This window comes from Geotrypetes seraphini, chromosome 9, assembly GCF_902459505.1.
Source record: "Geotrypetes seraphini chromosome 9, aGeoSer1.1, whole genome shotgun sequence".
NCBI classification, from domain to species: Eukaryota; Metazoa; Chordata; class Amphibia; order Gymnophiona; family Dermophiidae; genus Geotrypetes; species Geotrypetes seraphini.
In genome coordinates, this window is record NC_047092.1 from 82,364,452 (window position 1) to 82,385,839 (window position 21,388).

The window sequence follows — 21,388 nt, forward strand, 5'->3', positions numbered from 1 at the left end:
GTAGGAAAAAGGAGGGATTGATTCCTCTGTGTAAGACTGAGACCTCATTTAGAATATTGTGTACTATTCAGGAGACCACCTTCAAAAAGATATAAAAAGGATAGTCAGTTTAGAATACAGGTGTCAAAGTCCCTCCTTGAAGGCTGCAATCCAGTCAGGTTTTCGGGATTTCCCCAATGAATACGCATGAGATCTATTTGCATGCACTTCTTTCATTGTATGCTAATAGATGTCATGCATATTCATTGGTGAAATCCTGAAAACCCAACTGGATTGCAGCACTTGAGGGAGAGACTTAGATACCCCTGGTCAAGAGGAAGCCTACTAAAATGGTGTATAGTCTTCATCATAAGGCGTATGGGGACAGACTTAAAGATCTTAATTTGTATTCTTTGGAGGAAAGGCGGGAGAGGGGAGATATGATAAGACGTTTAAGTGCCTAAGTGGCATAAATGTGCATGAGCTGAATCTCATTTGAAAGGAAGCTCTGCAATGAGAGGACACAGGATGAAGTTAAGAAGTGATAGGCTCAGGAGTAATCTAGGGAAATACTTTTTTTACATAAAGGGTTGCAGAGTCATGGAACCGTCTCCCAGAAGAGGTGATGGAGACAAAATTCTGTCTGAATTTAAGACAGCAAGGAAGGGCTCATGGGATCTTTCAGAGAGGAAGAGAGAATGGTTACTGCGGATGGGCAGACTGGATGGACCCATTGTGTTTCTATGCATAGCATTATTAGACACATGCATCGCTGTATATCAAAACATAGAAGAGAGTCCCTGCTCAAAAGAGCTTACAATCTAGAATAGAGCAAGTATGGTCCCTTTTTAAGGACACGGTCACCGAGGCACAAAATCTATATATACCGCATATCATCAAGGGATCCAAAAGGAAAAAGAACAAGGAACCAGTGTGGCTCACTGTAGCTGTGAAGGAAGCGATTAGAGAAAAGAAGACTTTATTTAAGGACTGGAAAGGGGCAAAAACGGGCAAAAACTGGAAAAAGCACAAACATCAAAGTGGGTGCCACAAGGCGGTAAGAAGAGCCAAAAGAGACTATGAGGAAAAAATAGCCAAGGAGGTAAAAAACTTCAAGCCATTCTTTCGTTATATTAAGGGGAAATGACCCGCAAAGGAATAAAGGAAGTGCTAAAGGAGGACAAAGCAATCGCTGAACACACTTTTTGTGTCGTGTATATCCTCTCAGTAAATACAAACATACCAGAGGCTGATAGGCTATATGCAGGAAATGAGGATGAGAAACTGACAGGGTTGACGATCAGTCTAGAAGAGGTATGCAGGCAGATTGATAGGCTTAAAAATGATAAATCCCCAGGACCGGATGGCATCCATCTGAGAGTAATAAAGGAACTGAAAGAGGCTATAGCTGAACTGCTTCAACTAATAGTCAATCTGCCGATCAAATCGGGAAGGATTCCAGAAGACTGGAAAGTGGCAAATGTCATACCAATCTTCAAGAAAGGTTCGAGGGGAGATCCGGGAAACTACAAACAGGTGAGTCTGACCTCAGTACCAGAAAAGATGGTAGAGGCGCTGATAAAGGACCGCCATCACCTTGACAGACACGATCTGATGAGGACCAGCCAGCACAGCTTCAGCAAGGGAAGATCTTGCTTGACGAACTTGCTGCACTCCTTCGAGGGAGTAAACGGGCAGATAGACAAGAGCGAGCCGGTCGACATTGTATATCTGGATTTTCAGAAGGTGTTCGACAAGGTCCTGCATGAATGACTGCTTTGAAAAATTGTGAGCCAAGGAATCGAGGGTGAAATACTCATGTGGTTTAAAAACTTGTTTGCAGATAGAAACAGAGAGTGGGGGTAAATGTACAATACTCGGACTGGAAAAGCGTCACGAGTGGAGTGCTGCAGGGTTCGGTGCTCTTCAACATATTTATAAATGACCTGGAAATTGGTAAGACGAGCGAAGTGATTAAATTTGCAGACGATCCGAAGTTATTCAGAGTAGTGAAGACCTGCAACAGGATATAAATACGCTCGAGAAATGGGCTGTGACATGGCAAATGAGGTTTAACGTGGATAAGTGTAAGGTGATGCATATCGGTAACAAAAATCTTATACACGAATACAGGATGTCTGGTGCAGTACTTGGAGAGAACCCCCAGGAAAGACTTGGGAGTACTGGTCGACAAGTCAATGAAGCCGTCCGCGCAATGCGCGGCAGCTACGTAAAGGGCGAATAGAATGCTAGGAATGATTAAGAAGGGGATCACGAGCAGATCGGAGGAGGTTATCATGCCGCTGTACTGGGTCATGGTACGCTCCCATCTGGAATATTGCATCCAGCACTGGTCGCCATACACGAAGAAGGACACCGTACTTCTCGAAAGGGTCCAGAGAAGAGCGACTAAAATGGTTAAGGGGTTGAAGGAGTTGATGTACAATGAGAGATTAGAGAAACTGGGCCTCTTCTCCCTTGAAAAGAGGAGATCGAGAGAGGACATGATCGAAACATTCAAAGTACTGAAGGGTATAGACTTAGTAGATAAGGACAGGTTGTTCACCCTCTCTAAGGTAGAGAGAATGAGAGGGCACTCTCTAAAGCTAAAAGGGGATAGATTCCATACAAACGTAAGAACATAAGAATTGCCGCTGCTGGGACAGACCAGTAGTCCATCATGCCCAGAAGTCTGCTCACGTGGAAGCCCTCTGGTCAAAGATCAGCACCCTAACTGAGATTAGCCCTACCAGCGTATGTCCTTGTTCAGCAAGAACTTATTTAGCTTTGTCTTGAATCCCTGGAGGGTGTTTTCCCCTATAACAGCCTCCGGAAGAGCGTTCCAGTTTTCCACCACTCTCTGGGTGAAGAAGAACTTCCTTATGTTTGTACGGAATCTATCCCCTATCAACTTTTAGAGAGTGCCCTCTTGTTCTCTCTACCTTGGAGAGGGTGAACAACCTGTCCTTATCTACTAAGTCCTATACTCTTCAGTACTTTGAATGTTTCGATCATGTCCTCTCTCGATCTACTCTTTTCAAGGGAGAAGAGGCCCAATTTCTCTAATCTCTCACTGTACGGCAACTCCTTCAGCCCCTTAATCATTTTAGTCGCTCTTCTCTGGACCCTTTTGAGCAGTACCGTGTCCTTCTTCATGTATGACGACCAGTGCTGGATGCAGTACTCCAGGTGAGGGCACACCATGGCCCGGTACAGCGGCATGATAACCTTCTCTGATCTGTTTGTGATCCCCTTCTTAATCATTCCTAGCATTCTGTTCGCCCTTTTCGCTGCCGCCACACATTGCACGAATGGCTTCATCAACTTGTCGTTCAGAACTCCCAAGTCCCTTTCCTGGGAGTTCTCCTCAAGCACCGCCCCGGACATACTGTATTTGTGCATGAGATTTTTTGTTACCAACATGCATCTCTTTACACTTGTCAACCATAGAGTGGTGGAAATCTGGAACGCTCTTCCGGAGGCTGTTATAGGGGAAAACACCCTCCAAGGATTCAAGATAAAGTTAGACAAGTTCCTGCTGAACCATAACGTACGCAGGTAAGGCTAGCCTCAGTTAAGGCACTGATTTTTTACCTAAGGGCAGACTGCTAGGCACGATGGACCACTGGTCTGACCCAGCAGCAGAAATTCTTATGTTCAAGAAAGACAAACTGGACAAGAAGGTACATCAATATACAGTGCTCTGGTAGAGAAATGACCGAGTTTGGAATTGAAAGCAGCTTCAAAGAAGTGGGCTTAGAGTCTGGATTTGAATACTGCCTGAATTGTACTTTTAATTCTAGATTTAATTGAGGAGGAGGTGTCAACTAGAACTTCGGATACAATAGGAATTTTAATATCATCAACATGAACCTTCTTGATCTGCTGCTCTAAGGTCCAGTGTAGATCAGAGAACCCATTAAGATTTCCTTAGGATTGAGTTGAAATAATGACTTGTTTGGGTTTGTTTTTAAAACTTGTGGTTTGAATACATCATTTTTCTTATTCCATTCATAGCCCTCTGGTTTATTGTTGGAGATATAGTTGACTTCCAAATGATTGCTTGCATGCCTGGAGCACTGAGTTCTGGAAACTTTTACTCCCCTATATAAACACAAGATTGTTGAGCCTACTATTTTTTTGGCTTCATAGAAAATGCTTTTTGTGTTTTGCTATTAAGGTTCTTTCAGTGAATATTCATTGTGCTTTGAGAAAGACCTGCATTCCAACTACATATTAGTAAGAAGAACCTGAATATATCCAGTGCTAAGGTGAGATGACCCTGAAGAAATCTATAGGAGAAAAATAAATTTGGGTCATGCATGGTAAAAACCTTGAGAATGGAGTGCAGGTAAAAGGGAACATTATAGAGAGACTGGTCCCAAATTAATAAGGGGGAGGGAAAGAGTTTTGTTAAAATTAAAATGACTAGTTGTAGTTGTAACAGAGCTTTTATATGAAGATGAAATAACTGGGTACAAAAAGTCAAGGTGAGGTACATTAGTTGGAGCCGTCTCTGTAAAAGGCTCAGTACTGAGAGAGCAGATAAGTGTTGCATGTCAGAATAAAAATGCAGTGCCAGTTGGAAGAGTTTTGGAATGTGGTTTGAAAGAGTTGCAAGCAGTAAGCCTTAATTTGCTCTAACTACTATGTCTTTTGTGTTAATATGTATGTTTAATAAAGGTCACTATTGCTTGTTCTCTCCTTTTTTCTTTTCTTGCATCTGCTTCCTAGAGGTTTTCTTTACAGGAGAGTAATATGGTCTCCCGCTACAAGACAGAGTTTCTGGAGTTGGAGAAGATTGGTTCAGGGGAGTTTGGCTCGGTCTACAAGTGTGTGAAGCGGCTGGATGGGTGCCTCTATGCCATCAAGCATTCAAAGAGACCTCTAGCAGGATCCACTGATGAGTAAGTTGAGCACTTTAATATATGCTGTGGCTTTCTTTAAAGAATGAGCAGGAGGGCTTTATGATAGTGGATATTTCCTGACTGTTGCAGGAGACCTCAAAATTCACATTCATAGAATAAAGCAACATTTTTATTAAAACATTGCTTTCTTTGTGTCAAAATATCCTGTTAGGAGGCAGGGCAAGAGAAATTTATTTCCTTAAGTGTTATATATAAAACAGAGGTTTTTCCAGTTTCTCCGTCCCAAGGTATAGAGGGACCAATGTGGGCCAATGAAAGGATCCTAATCCCTAAAACAGGGGTGCCCACACTTTTTGGGCTTGCGAGCTACTTTTAAAATTAACAAGTCAAAATGATTTACCAACAATAAAATTTTAAAAAACATAAAGGCACACTGTACGCAGAGAAAATGTTAATTATCATTTATATTCCGGGGGGTTTTCAAAGAGGTCAAGGCAGATGACTTTATGCAATGTCACCTCAGTAACAACTATAAAGAAATAGACAAATAGAACCCCTCCCTTTTTACTAAACCACGATAGTGGTTTTTAGAGCAGGGAGCTGCACTGAATGCCCCGCACTGCTCTCGACGCTTATAGACTCCCTGTGTTAAAAACTGCTATTGCGGTTTAGTAAAAGGGAGCCATAATGCAAAATATAGAAACTGATATAAATTCTCAAAACGGACATATTTTTATCACTAAATTGAAAATAAAATCATTTTTCCTACCTTTGTTGTCTGGTGATTTCATGAGTCTTTGGTTGCACTTTCTTTTTCTGATTGTGCATCCAATATTTCTTCCCTTCTTTCAGCCTCCTGTATGCTTCCTCTCCTCCAGACCTCATTCCCTCGCCCAACTTTTTCTTTCTTTCTCCCTGCCCCTTCTTTCTTTCTATCTGTCTGTCTTTCTGTCTCCCTGCCCCTTCTTTCTTTCTATCTCCCTGCTCCCCTTTTTTTCTTTGTCTTTCTCCCTGTCCACCCCCAAGCCTCCGCTAAGTTCTGAGCTCTCCTGCTTCCTGATGCTCTATAGAGCAGTGGTTCCCAACCCTGTCCTGGAGGACCACCAGGCCAATCAGGGTTTCAGGATAGCCCTAATGAATTCTAACGTCTGAGAGGAAGCTCCGGGCCAACCAGGAACTTCCTCTCCGATATCAGAATTGACGTCGGATAGGGAAGGCTGGTCGGTCCAGCACTTCTACGTCCTCTTACGGCATCGGGAAGCAGGTAGAATGCGAAGGCAACGTGAGTGTTATCACGGAGCCCGGGATGGGCTCCACGATCAACTTTCATTGCCTTTGCGATCTACTGGTTGATCGCAATCGACCTTTTGGGCACCCCTGCCCTAAATAATCCATTTGCCTCATTTACACAATAAATTGGTCTATAACAATTCTAATCTCCAGATTTGTTTTAATTCTTTAGCATTGTCAATTTATTAAAGCTTTTGCTTATGACCCATTTTACTATTGCTATTTTTGACGCAGATGGTGTTATGCCAAGATCAACCCTTTATGTACAGAGACATAGCCCTACGTACTGCAACCTGGAACAGCTTGGACTTACAGCAATGGAGAGATTAAGCCTCATCAATCATAATGCTTCTGTTTAGATGGGGGGGGGGGGGGTTAATTATTCTTTGTAATGGTTTCAAAATAGAAATGAAGCATTTTCAAAAGTTTCTTCAGGAAAAGGGGAAAAAGTCCCTATAACATAAGACTACATTCTCCAAGCCCACATCATGAACTACATTAGTTAGATAAATTTCTATAAAGAGAGCATTCAACAAGGAAAAATAGCATTTTAGTGTAAATATAAGTTGCTATTTATAAATCCTTAAATTCTACTAATCCACTCTTATGGTTTATCAGATATCTTACTCTTATCTGACATAAATCTTTTCTAATTGACCTGGGTAAAAAAAACCCAAACAAACCCAACCTATTGAACATTCTGCAATGTTATCAAACATTACATGAAAATTTTAAAAAAATAAATGGCCAGCACATGAGATTTAATTCCAAAAATTTCCTCTTTCATTTGAGTGACTCTAGCCAAAACAGGGAAAATCTGCAATTTCTGACTTCAAAAATGTTCATTTTTCTTTTTAAAATATGCCTTAAGTATCTGTTAAATTTCAGCATCACAAATCAATGTTGCCAAAAGTGTGGCATGTTGCTTGAAGCTGTCCTATGAAATTTCTAAAAACATAGTCAGATTTGTCTCTGACACAGCCTCTAGCACATCCATATCAACACTGTCAGAACTGGTAGCAGTTTTCTTTTGAAGCAAATATATATTTGAAATTAATAGAATCAGCAGTCTTGAGTCAAAACTTCTTTATTCAATTTTCTATACCATTCTCCCAAGGGAGCTCAGAACGGTTTACATTAATTTATTCAGGTACTCGAGCGTTTTCCCCTGTCTGTCCTGGTGGGCTCACAATCTATCTAATGTACCTGGGGCAATGGGGGGGGGGGAATTAAGTGACTTAATATTTTCTGAACAAGATCTCTGGGAAAACAAAGAAGTAACAGGGAAACTCTATTTTCACTTTCTTAGCTCTCTGAAGATTTTCCAACTGCCACTACTATTATTTATCACTTCTATAGTGCTGAAAGGCTTATGCAGTGCTATATATTTTGACATTTAATAGATGGTCTCTGCTCAGAATAGCTTACAATCTAACTCAGTTAGACATGACACATATGGTTGGAGATGCAGAACCTAAGGTGAGAGGAGTTAGGAATTGAAAGCAGTCTCGAAGAGACGGGCTTTTAACTTGGACTTAAACACTGCTCGAGACAGCTTGCTGTAGGGATTCAGGCAGTTTATTCCATGCGTATGGTGCAGTGTATGGTAATATAAGTTTCGCCACATTGTCACTGGAATCACGATTTAGACTTCTTAGAAACAAATGAGAGATAATCCCAAAATAGTGATGCAATTGTCAGTCCATTAAGAGGACACATCTCGATGACAATTATACCTTGCAAAAACATATACTAACAAGAAATGAAGTCTAAATACTATATATCAAAAAACAGCATCCAATGTTATTCAGTACTACCTTCAAGATATAGAAAAAAAAGGAGAAAAGACCTCGGTGTCTTAATAGGGGTTCCAAAAAAACTTCCCACATAGACAAGCTAATCTCAAAATCACCACTTTGAGACCAGCAGAACATCCTCGGTCAAAAACGCCAAGATAAGTGGAATTACATAAAATAACAGTCTTTCAATGTCTTTCAATATCATCACTTATCTGAAAATGTAATCTTCCAAATGTTCTTTGATGTAGTGCTGAGATGTGAAAGCAGGAAAAACCCGCAGGGTGGAGCATAGGCATACAGCACAGCAGCTAAAGAGTCATCACTGCTGGTAACATGGTTCCACACAATCCAACAGGGCTCCCTGTTTCGCAATTAAGCTTCTTCAGGGATTTAAGCGTCGGTTAACCCGCTTCAACTCCTGTTCTTTATTTAAAATTTTGGATGCTTCTTAAAACTTAATTGTTCCAACTAATGTTCTCGGGAGATTCCTAAGTCAGTGGCGTGTTAACTGTCAGCTAAGTTATCTGTATTATGATTGTCTTTGTCTTTTTCCTCTCTCCTTTTCCCTTTTCTTGAGCTGTTGCACACCACCTTGATGGTTCAAATGAAGGGTGGTATATAAGCCTTTATTAATCATTGCCCAGGAAAAGGATTTAGGTGTCAGATATGTTGAAATTCTGTGCTCAATGTACAAGGCAACCAAGAGAGCAAATAGAATGTTAAGAACTATTAGGAAAAGAACAGAACAAAGCTGAAAATATTACAATGCCTTTGTTTACTCCGTGCAACCATACTTTGAATATTGTGTGCAATTCTGGTCACCACATCTATCAAAAAAGTATTGAAATTAGGAAAGGTATAGAGAAGGATAATGAAAATGAATGGGAAAAGGACAACTTCATTAGGAGGAAAAAGTAGAGAGACTAGAGCTTTAAAATTGGAGAAGACAGCTGAGGGACCTAAATGTGATTCACTGGATTAAAAACTAGTTGAGTGGAAGGTGGAAATCCCAGTTCAAATCCTGTTGCTGCCTCTTATATAATCTTGGGCAAGTATTTCCAACTTTTCCTCTACGTTGGGGGTGCTCCTTTCAATGTACTTGGGAACCATTTTAGAACACTATGACTCCCCTGGTGCAGAGTTGCCTGTTGAACTGCTGAATCATATGTTTTGTGTGTAAGGGGGGGGGGCGGTTGTATGCACTATTTGAATTATTTTGATTATTGGATTTTGTCATCCAATATTGTTGCTCTGATGGGGTGAGGAGGGTGGGAGGTAGGGCTAATGGGGGTTGGTGGTGGTGGTTGGCTATTTTGAGACTCTGAGCTTATCTGTATCAGGTTGTGTTGTCGGTATTTTTCCTGTGCTAAGCTCAGTAAGTTATTTGACAATCTTGGGCAAGTCACTTAACCCTTGGTAGTTACCTTCCCACCAAAGAACAAGAACAACCGCCATTAACACAAGATCAAGACTTACAGATGGACATAACATCAAATTTTTTGAAGTTTCCTTTTAAGTGTCTGGTAACACAAAGAACTAACTCTTATGTTTTCATGGACCGGGAGCAGAGGCAGAGCGGGAGCAGTGCAGAAGGCACTCAGGGTGTGCTCAACTGCTACTTTCAACCACAGCTTTCATTCCCAACTGTTACGCCCAACCACAGTTATTCACTCCCAACATATACTCTCATACCACCAAGGCTCTCTACAGCATTTACACTAAAATAATTCTTTCTCACAGCCAACTAGTCGCCCCCACCCCCCACACAAAATGAAGCTAATCCCACAAACACACACCCTGGCCACCCTACTGATAATCCTCCTCATTACCAGTTGGAAAGCAGTAACAAACAACTTACCAGTCCCACCCACATGCTCCACTGCAAACAAAATCCAACACCACAACAGGAGAACCCCAATAGTTAGAAGCTCAAACCACCAAACCAGCGCTCAACATCCCATCACCTTAGCCTGGAGAAGAAGACCACTTCCCAAGACCAAATCTCAACCTCCTCCTAAAACACTCATCTACCCTCAAACGACTCAATTTCCAAACAGATATCACCACCCTAACATGTGCCTACTTAAACATCAGAGCCTTAAGACCTAAAACAGAACACATGAAAAACTGGATAAAAACCGAAAACCTAGACTACCTTTTCCTCACAGAAACCTGGTTAACCTCAGACGCAGATCCAAAAATAACAGAAGTTTGCCCTCAGGAATACAAATAACAGTGACCCGCAGAGAGAAAAAAAGAGGAGGAGGATTAGCAATCTTAATCAAGGACTCCATAACCCTAAATATACTCGAAAAAACATCCACCCCACAAATGTACTTCCTTGCCTGCCATCTCTCAAGCACCACTCTAAAAAAAACTCACTAAACTGCTTACTCTGCTACATAACACCAGGAAACTGGACCACAGTAAGACCTGAATTTGAAAACTTCATATACCAAAACTCATTAACAGCAGAGAGAGAGAAAGAGAGAGAAGTATTTGGGACAGTTACTCTCTGTGAAATTGTTTTCAACATTATACTTTTTCTACATAATAGGATGTGACACTGAATGATATTGAGTACCATGTGAAGATATAGAGAAAGCTTTGACTTCAGCAGAATATTTGAGGCAGGCATGAAAGAGGGGGGAAGTATGTGGTTCTCTTTCACCTCATAAGTTTCTAGTGGTACTCATTCTAATCTCATTGCTGTTTTGTATGTAGGCAGCTGGCATTGAGGGAAGTTTATGCCCATGCAGTGCTTGGACATCATCCTCATGTAGTACGATATTATTCTGCCTGGGCTGAAGATGACCACATGATCATCCAGAATGAATACTGCAGTGGTGAGAATTGAGGGGGAAAGGTGGATGGAGATAGTATATAGAAATGGTTTTGTCTTTGATAAATGTTTTTGTCTTTGATAACTCCTGTATAACTAGTATAGGGGACATGATGCTGAACATGTTAGTAAGATGGCTGTTCATAGTTGCATGCAATCTTTCCTTGCTGATTGAATCATGTAACTGTACTAGCCACATGTCTGAACATTGCTGTGGAACCATACCATCAAACTTATTTTATTTTTAAGCGGACACTGAGATGTGATGCTAAATGCAGCTCTGAGGAATTGATGTTTTTGCTTTTACATAGCAAAATAAGTCAGCAGAAAATCAACTAGTCTATCCAATTTGTTCAGTATCTCCTATCCATGCAGTCTTGAACATATCCCAACTTCCAATAAGAGTGACTACCTACACAATATTACTCCCCATCCAAGAAGATTATTGTTGTCTTCATCCTCCCAGGTAATTAAACATGCAAGATCCCTTTTTGAATTCACATCCAATATCTATCCCATTGTGAAACCAACTACAATGTCCCACAATAGTCAACTGTTGCTACTCCTAAGGGGAGTTCTAGCATCAGTAGCTTCCCCTTCCCTTGCAGATATCATCTAGCAAGAGGAGGAAAAAGTGGAAAAAAACTACAAATAGGTTGCCATTTCCTCCACTGTCTTAGATTCAGCTGTTTATTTGAACTGTGGGGTTGTACAGATGCATGCATGGGAGGGGAAGGGGGTGTCGCATAGTTGGGCTGAGAATGGAATAAGAGAAGGCAGAGACATCTCGATGTGCCACTATATGCAACACTATATGTGCTTCTCTTTTTGCCTGAGATGAAGATAGGGAGGGCAGATAGACCTAGCTCAAGTGGGGTGAAAACCACAGGAGGTTGACGGTCATTGGAATCAGCTGACAGGTACCATGGGGGTAGGAAGAATGAGAGGTGGGGGTATTACATGTGGGAGAAGGCTTGGGGAGAGACATAATTAGGGGTCTGGCTTTGAATTAGAGGGAAAGAGAATTATAGTTGGGAGTGAGAGAGAGAGAGAACTGGGGAGGCTTGAGACTGAGAAGGGAAGAGGGTTACAAACACCAGCAAGATCTGAGATGTTGGATGTTTTGGTAACAGGTTACTGGTACCCATTAACCTCTCCCCTACTATTAGTCAGCTTCACTGACCCATCAGCAAGAGCATGTGGCCTGCCAGATGCATCTGGCTATGTGTTTCTACTAGGACCTAAGAATGAGTGTATATGCAGCCTGCCAGATAGAACTAGCTGCTAATAAATACATGTTTAAAATATAAACTTTTTTTAACAGTCCACATACAACCTGGGTGTGTTTGGAAATATTATTATAAAAAATGTTGAAAGGTCTCTGTGGGTTTTTGTTTTGGGGTTTTTTAAACTATTTCTGTTTAAGGTCAGTAATAATAAGTAATAAAAAAGATGCAGAGAATATGCAGGCAAAAGTTACAGGGGTAGTATCAGATCGAACCAGCACTGTACTGTGAATAAATAACTGCCTCCTACTCTCCCTTGCTTCCCTGTGGGATCCTCCAAGGCTCTTTCCTTGCACAGACACTCGCTAATATCTTTGTCATCACTCCAATACTTGCAATTACTCAGCTTCACTCTGTTTATGCAGATGATATTCAGATAATGCTACTACTAACACATAGTAGATGACGGCAGATAAGATCCGAATGGTCCACCCAGTCTGCCCAACCTTACCTACTCTTTAAATACTGCTACCGTTCTTGTTAGGATCTCGCCATTAAGGGTGTAAGTCTTGCATGGATTTTGGCTGCCCAGGTGCATAACTTTGCATTTTTTGGCATTGAAGCTGAGTTGCGCTGGTCTAGGACCTGGCAACTCAGTTTCAATGCCAAAAAATGCAAAGTTATGCACCTGGGCAGCCAAAATCCATGCAAGACTTATATCCTTAATGGCGAGATCCTAACAAGAATGGTAGCAGAACGAGACTTAGGGGTGATTGTCAGTGAGGACATGGAAGGCTGCCAATCAAGTAGAGCAAGCTTCATCCAAGGCAAGACAAATCATAGGTTGCATACGCAGGGGTTTTGTCAGCCGTAAGCCTGAGGTCATTATGCCACTGTATAGATCCATGGAATACTGTGTGCAATTCTGGAGGCCACATTATCGCAAGGATGTGATGAGACTGGAGTCGGTCCAGAGAATGGCCACCTGGATGGTCTTGGGACTTAAGGATCTCCCGTACGAAGAGCAGCTAGATAAACTACAGCTATACTCACTTGAGGTGCGCAGAGGGGAGACATGATCGAGACGTTCAAGTATCTCACGGGCCGCATAGAGGCGGAGGAAGATATCTTCTTTTTCAAGGGTCCCACGGCAACAAGGGGGCATCCGTGGAAAATCAGGGGTTGGAAACTGCGTGGTGACACCAGGAAATTCTTTTTCACTGAAAGGGTGGTTGATCGCTGGAATAGTCTTCCACTTCAGGTGATTGAGGCCAGCAGCGTGCCTGATTTTAAGGCCAAATGGGATCGACACGTAGGATCTATTCACAGGGTAATGGTAGAGGAGGGTCATTAGGTGGGCAGACTGGATGGGCCGTGGCCCTTATCTGCCGTCTATTTCTATGTTTCTATGTTGTTAATTATGGGAGTCTAAACAAGATGGCAGCCTGAAGCCATTTGGCTGAATGCGCTTATGCCACTTAACCATTATCAATGGTGAAATGGAAATCTAAGATCCGGGTTTTCCCTTTGGAACCCAGTGTAAAGCAATTGCCTGGTTCGAAGGATGTGTTTGTTGAGCGTGGTCCCAAAACTGAGCTGGATAGAAAATCCTTGGCACAAGGTGGTGGCATATCGGAGAGCCCCAGCACCTCTTTCAAGGTAACCAGCTTTTCGCCAGAAGAGCGTACCAAGCTGGTGCAGCCACTCCCCCGACTGGTGTAGCAGGATATGGGGAGCAAGGGGAGTCTAGCAGCTGCCTCAGACAGCTGCGCAGTCTGGAAAGTTTCAGTTGCTTCATTGATACAATTATTGCCGCAGGGAACCCTGGAAAGGGCAGGGGAAATGCAAGAACTACGATCGACAACTGTACAAGCAGGTATTGTGAAACTTAAGGAACTGAAATTTAATTATACAGTAGCTCCTTTGGAAAAGCCCTCTGTTATTGATTTAAACTCTATTTGGGAAGCAGTATCCCTGGGAACTCAAATTCAAACACTCTCTACTCATTGCTCTGGGACAGGGGTCTGCAACCTTTAAGACATAAAGAGCCACTTGGACCCGTTTTCGAAAAGAAAAAAAAACTTGGAGCCGCAAAACCATTATAAAACAAATCTAACACTGCATATATTGTTTCTTATCTTAATGCTATATACAGGATCATGCAGTTAGCTGTCAATCTGAAGAAAAAAAGGACTTTTTCACTTAACAATGTAAAATATATTTTTGCACATTAATAGCTAATTAAAATATTTAATTTAGCTGGTTAATGGGATTTTTGCTCCTGAACCTCAGTGCAGTGTCTGCACATCAGGGCTGTAAGACGTCACCTTCATTTTCACACAGGCTTGCAAGCTGTCATCTGTGAGGTGTGATCGATGTTTGTTTTTAATATAGTTCATGTTGGAGAAGACCTGCTCACATACATATGTGGAGCCGAAGATCGACAGCACTCCAAATGCATACTTTTTCATGTTTATATAAGTGTTGGGGATGGCATTCCATGTTTCGAATACAAGTTTGTCCAGTTTAGGAAGGTTTTCAATATCAGTCCATTTATGATTCTGAGCCATAATGGCCTTCTGATGGGCAACATCCTCAAGAGTAGCGGTCAAGCATTTGAACTTGGACACCCATAGATCATTACTGGGCCAATAAGCCCCCCATATAATGTGCCAGTAGCCACAGGCCCCCCTATAATATGCCAGTAGCCAATAGGAGCCCCCACAATATGCTAGTAGCCATAGCTCCCCCCTACATTGTGCTAGGAGTCATAGTCCCCCCCTATAATGTGCCAAAGTCCAGGCCCCCCATATAATGTGCCAGAGTCCAGGCCCCCCATATAATTAGCCACAATAGTAGGTTTTAGCACAGGGAGTTACGCTGAATGTCTCGCGCTGCTCTCAATGCTCATAGGCTCCCTGCACTAAAAAACGATATTGCGGTTTAGTAAAAGGGAGCCATAGTGCAAAATATAGACAGCAGATATAAATTCTCAAAACAGACACATTTTGATCACTAAATTGAAAATAAAATCATTTTTTCTACCTTTGCTGTTTGGTGATTTCATGAGTCTCTGGTTGCACTTTCTTCTTCTGACTGTGCATCCAATCTTTCTTCCTTTCTTTCAGCCTCCTGTATGTTTCTTCTCCTCCAGACCTCATTCTCTCCCCCAACTTTTTCTTTCTGTCTCCCTGTTCCCCCTGGCCCACGGGACTCCCACGGGGATGCCCCCCTGACCCACGGGACTCCCACGGGGATGAAAACAGCCTACCTAAATTCTGGCGATGCAGGCATGCAGCTTACAAGTCCGGCGTCGCGGCGGGAAATAGCCATGCTGAGCAGTGAGCTCAGCATGTACACAGATGAAAGCCTTGCTTGCTGATTGGTCCGGCGGCCCCTATCACACGTCATCCTCCGCGCCTCCCATTCTTCAGGAGCGCGCCGCAGCCACTGAAAGTCTCCGGCCCGCGTGACATACTACCGGAGCCGCGGCAAAGGTGAAAAAGAGCCGCGGGTTGCCGACCCCCGCTCTGGGATGTTAACTGAAACACTAACATTGTAACAAAAAGTGGGCAAGCTAGAAAAAAAAATCAATTGAACAAAAAAAAAGCTGGAAATTCTTGGAGCACAAAATCAGATCCTTATAAAAGAAAATGGGAATATTAATTTTAAAAGATGGAAGTTCTGAAAAATATAACATGAAGACAAAATTTAAGATTGATTTAATTTCCCCAAAGCAATTATTGTTTCAACAATACACATGTGTATATAATATCTTCTGGAGATTCTGAAAGCCCCACAAGAATCTTTTCTGCCTATTTCCAAAATTTATTATATTTCCTCAGAAAAGAAGAAATCTCTGGAAATCACAAGGAACCCGCAATTGATGTATTGGACTTAACGAATTTATTAGAGAAGTCAGATTCAGAACAACTTACATTTGCTACATAGTTTGTTCAATTAGCTTTAGATTCAGATAGTGGTTGCTGAAATTGTTTTTCAAATATAAAGATGTCTTGTTTCTGAACCACAAAATAAGAATGTGTCCAGAGTAACACAAAAAAGAGGAAACAATTTTTGCTTTTGAGACCCCAGGTTTTAAAATAGGGTGTCACTTTTGTATTAAGATTCAATTTCAAGGGCGCCAGATATATTTTCTTTGATTCTATACAATTATCGAGATTTATTTTAGAGAAATATGAGTTCGGCAAGTACATCTATCAATATTCAGGAATAGAAGCTCGAAGTTAGTGGTTTGGGTCCACTTCAGGTTATCTGTCTGTTTTCCTTTATTAATGATTGACTAAATTAATCTTCAGTTCTATTGAAACTCCTTCTCTAGTGATTGTGGGCTAATTAACAGTTGACATAGGGGTCCTTTTATCAAACTACAGTAGGGGGTCTAATGCATGGAATATCACGCATTAAACCGCCTGCCGCGCTAGTCGCTAACGCCTGCATTGAGCAGGCGTTCATTTTTTAGCCTGCAGCGGGGATTAGTGCATGATGAAATGTCTGCGCTAACCCCGCTAGCGCGGCTTGATTAAAGAACCCCATAATGTTTAATTTTTCCTTGTTATATTATTTCTTTATATAATTTGTTTTATGATAGATACTGTTTATTGCAAATATGATTGTATTAGCATAAAAAATAGAAACTCAAAGAATTAAGCAAAAACTATTTCTATAGCGCTACCAGACATACACAGCGCTATATTAGTAAGATTAAATTGAGACAATAACGAAGAGATTGCCACCCTCGATCAAAACTTTTTTCCCCACATAGCTGACTGGCTCCAACTATATAAACTTAAACTCTACCCTGACAACACAAAGGGGCTCCTCAGAGGACATAAGAGGTGCCCCATTCCTGCAGTCCCATCATCTTAATAGGTACTCCCTTAGCAGGTACCTTCAGCCCCTCAAATCAAAATTTTAGGACCATCTTGGATAATGCAATGAGCTTTTCTGGCTGCATGTTCCAACACTATCAAATCCTGTTTCTTTAAGCTAAAAAACAAAACACCCTAATTGGTGCAACATCTTTTTGTTCATGAAAGCTTTATACATTCTTACCTACTCCAAGATTACTACAAGTCTCTCCTACAGGATATTAGCTGCCTTTAAATTGTTCAAAATTCAGCAGTTAATCACTGGCTCAAAAAAATTACCATATCACACTATTCTGCACAGATCAATGACTACCTGTCTCGTATAGAATCACATTCAAATTTCTTAAGTTGATACATAAGATACTGGTGTCCCTCTACCTGTCCTGTTCATTGATTCCTTACACTCCCACTAGATTTAAATATGAGCTTGACAATTCTCTTTTGAGATATGTATCGCCCTTGATCTGCCTTTTGTTGCCTCTTGATGTTCTGACTGAAGTAACTAGCATCACATTCTGCCCTATCCTCTTTTTCCTAATATACTTTCTTTACATCTTCTGTGTGTTATGTTTAAATTTGTAGTTCCAGCTTCATACCACACTTCCAAAGGGAGGAGATGGTTCTGAGCAGAGTCCCAAAAATGCTGTATCAGAGGCCAGAGCCAAAACATGTGCCCCAAAGTGGCTTCGGAGGCGGTACACTTAGGACAGCAGGCAAGAGATGTGCCTTCCTAGAAGAGATATGCAGTCAAAGAGCAAATCTGGATTGTATCTCCCAGTGAACTACATTTTCGGTCACTTTACAGGTTGCTAGGACAAAGGCTTTAAAGATAGTCTCAGAGAGTGGCATGTTGAGATCTGCCTGCCATGCAGCAACATAATTACAATAAATGAGTTCCGGAGATTCTAAAATTTCCTTGTAAATGCCTTATCATATGCAAGTGATAAATATGTGTTTCTAGACCCAGTCCAGTTGGAAGACTTTCTTAAGGATAAATCAATACAAGGAATGTAGCAGTGATACACCACATATCTATATTGCAAGTTCATGGTGATGGTACTATCACAATAACATTGTTTCCTAGTTCTTGAGGGTATATCTAATGAATACATGAGAGATTTGCCTGCATACTACCCATTAAATCTTAGCTGCCAAATTTCAGACCATTCTTCAAGCTTAGTGTGAATAACATGAGGAAGGACCTAGTGATCAGGGGTGTCTACTTATTGCAGATTTGATATTATCTGCAAAGAGGCAAATCTTACCTGGCAGCCCTTCAGCAATATTGCTTACAAAAATGTTAAAAAGAACAGACCCAAGAATTGAACTTTGAGACACACCACTGGTAGCATCCCTTTCCTCCAAGTGATCTCCATTCACTGTTACCCTCTGTCGCCTTCCACACAACCAGTTCTTTAACCAGTCTGTCACTTTGGGGCCCATTTTGAGGGCACTCAGTTTATTTATTAGATGCCTGTGTGGAACACTTTCAAATGCTTTGCTAAAATCCAGTTCTCGGATCACTCAGTCAAAGCAGCAATCTCTAGTGTAGAGGGGAATTGACCAGGAACACTGTCTTGGAATCTAGTGACTTTGAGCTAAAGCTAGATGGGTTTCCAGCTGTGCGGCGAGAGGAGGAAGAAGGTATTTGGATTGAGACACTACAAGGACATGCCACAAGAGGACATTCGCTGAGAATCAGGGGTGGGAAATTTCATGGGGATACCAGGAAGTACTTCTTCATAGAAAGAGTGGTAGACCATTGGAACAAACTCCCAGAGCAGGTGATCGCGGCCAGCAGCATACAAGATTTTAAGAATAAATGGGATGCCCACGCCGGATCTTTACGAGGGCAGTATAGAGGTGATACCACCTGTGAGCGACCCCTTAGGAGTGGTTAGGGGAGGGTTAATGGAGTGGACAGACTTGATGGGCTATGGCCCTTTTCTGCCATCATCTTCTATGTTTCTAAGGAGAAGTTGGTCTCATTTACTAGCTTCAGGCTTAAAATCATCCTGGTTACTAGAATGACCTTCAAGTAAAGGATATTCTGGTCATTCTTTGAGAATAAGCATGTATAATGAACTGTGATTCTTGCAGGTCTGCAGGGGCAACATAGATCTGTTTTTGTTAAACTGCTTCTTCTAGTGCAGCCTTTGGTACCTCTCACTTAATCATGTGTATGCTTATGATGGATAAACTGTCCTATAACAGTAGGATACCTAGTATTTTGTTCTGTAGATCAAATGGTCATTGAAATTGTTTAGCAAGGGGAGGTCAAAGGAGTTAAGTCTCTGCTACTAATTGGATCTCAAATTTTCTTCTCCTTAAAGGTGGGAGCCTTCAGGATGTGGTTTTGGAAAGAGCTAAGACGAAGCAGTTTTTCTCTGAGATGGAACTGAAGGAAATTCTTTTGCAAGTATCTATGGGACTGAAATATATTCACAGTTCTGGTCTGGTTCATATGGACATAAAACCAAGTTAGTACCTACATCATATATTCATACTTATGCTATTACTCTCCCTTCTCACCCTACTACTGCAGTGGTTCTAAAATATGGTCATGCGAAGGACAACACTACACCATACACCATAGCCCTGATTCTATAAATTCCGCCTAAAGTTAGACACCAATATTGGTGCTTAATTTAATTGAGCAATAGGCTTAATCGGTACCTATATTGGCACTAAACACCTCATAATCCAGCTTTAAATTGACTTAATTGAAAGTTAGGCACCTAACTCAAAAACTAAATTTTATAAAAAGTAGGCACCTAGCCTAAAGTGCCTAAGCTAAAAGTGGACATGGTTAGGGGCAGATAATGGGTATGTTTTAGAATTATGCGCTTCTCTGTGAATCAGGAGCTGTTAAGCTTCGACATCAGCATCTAATTTTAAGCATAGAAAACCCTGTCATAATTGGGGACGGTTACATGTTAGGATGCCGAGTGCTGACTAAGCATGATTCTATACTGAGTTTCTAAGTTTTATAGAATTGGTGCCTATATCAGCCCCTAACATTAAGTGGACTTTATAGAATCAGGGCCCATGTGTATATGCAGTTATCTTTTGCATTTCCTCGTGGTTATTTTGGAAAGCTTAAGCTTTTAAAGTCACAAAAACAAGGGTTCAGAACTATTGCTTTGATAGCTCCTCCCACTCCTCTCCTCTAATTTGTTAAGAACATAAGAATTTGCCTCCGCTGGGTTAGACCAGAAGTCAATCGCACCCAGCAGTCCGCACCCGCGTTGGCCCATCAGGCCCATGGCCTGTCAGGTTATCTTGATTTAGCCCTATAGCCCATTCAGGTCCATGACCTGTCAAGTTATCTTGCCTTAGCCCTATAGCCCCCTTGTTTTTATCTATACTATTTTCATTCTCATATCTACCCTATCTGTATCCCTCAATCCCCCTATCCTTCAGGAATCCATCCAATCCCTCTTTGAATCTCCGTAGTGTACTCTGCCCAACCACTTCCTCCGGGAGCGTGTTCCATGTGTCCACAACCCTTTGTGTGAAGAAGAACCTCCTGGCATTGGTTCTAAACTTGTCCCCTTCCAGTTTCTCCGAGTGCCCTCTTGTGCTTCCCCATAGTTTGAAGAATCTATCCTTGTCTACTTTCTCCATGCCCTTCATGATCTTGAAAGCTTCTATCATGTCTCCCTTAAGCCTCCTCTTTTCCAGGGAGAAGAGCCCCAGCTTGTCCAGCCTGTCAGCGTATGAACAGTCCTCCATACCTTTTATCATTTTCGTAGCTCTTCTCTGGACCTTCTCAAGCATCGCCATGTCTTTCTTGGGTTTTTTTCTTTCCTCCTTTTGAGAGCACAAACCTGCTGCAGGTGATGAGTTCATAAAAAGCATAATAATATTTGGCCCATTCAGTATGTACAGTTGTGATTCCTATTTGGTCTGTTAATCCAAGAAATTAACCCCCCATTTTACAAAACCACGGAAAAAGTTTTTAGCGACAGCTGGTACGCTAAATGCTCTGTGCTGCTCCTGATGCTCTTAGGAACTCTGAGTGTTGGGAGAAGCGCAGAGCTTTTGTGGTTTTGTAAAAGTGTGTGGGGAGGGGGGGGGGGGGTAAATGAGGACCGTGTGAAAAATTCCTAAAAATTGAGATATTGCAGAAAAGTGTTGCTCTTGAATCCCTGTTCATAGTACTTGGGCTTGCTATGTAGGTGACTTAACTTCTAGCTGGATCAAACTACATCCAACTTTGCCTGAATTAGTTGGAAATAAGAAAAGAAATCCAAGGGAGAAAAGATTGATAGGGTATGAACAAAGATGATGGAACTCTGGTTAAAATTACATGCTTAGCTTGCCTGCCCTCCCCCCCCCCCATTAAAAAAAAAAAAAAAAAGAAATGCAGAAACTTCAGATAATTGGTGGGAAGAGGGGTTGCAGGCTTTCTGTGGCAGCTTTGGTCATTAGTGAATGGCAAAAGCCTTGAAAGTAGGGGGGTATCTGCAGATACTTCATAGGTACTTAT

General features: G+C 41.6%; 1 protein-coding gene across 4 annotated transcripts in view; it reads left to right on the top strand.

The window, feature by feature from the left end:
* Positions 1 to 21,388, top strand: part of WEE2 (WEE2 oocyte meiosis inhibiting kinase) — a 181,189-nt gene that overhangs the window by 66,432 nt on the left and 93,369 nt on the right. For all 4 annotated transcript variants that reach the window (XM_033959701.1, XM_033959702.1, XM_033959703.1 and 1 more), the window contains 3 exons: positions 4,714 to 4,886; positions 10,661 to 10,782; positions 19,230 to 19,376. In XM_033959701.1, coding sequence (XP_033815592.1) covers positions 4,714 to 4,886; positions 10,661 to 10,782; positions 19,230 to 19,376 — 442 coding nt within the window. The remainder of the gene's footprint in view (positions 1 to 4,713; positions 4,887 to 10,660; positions 10,783 to 19,229; positions 19,377 to 21,388) is intronic.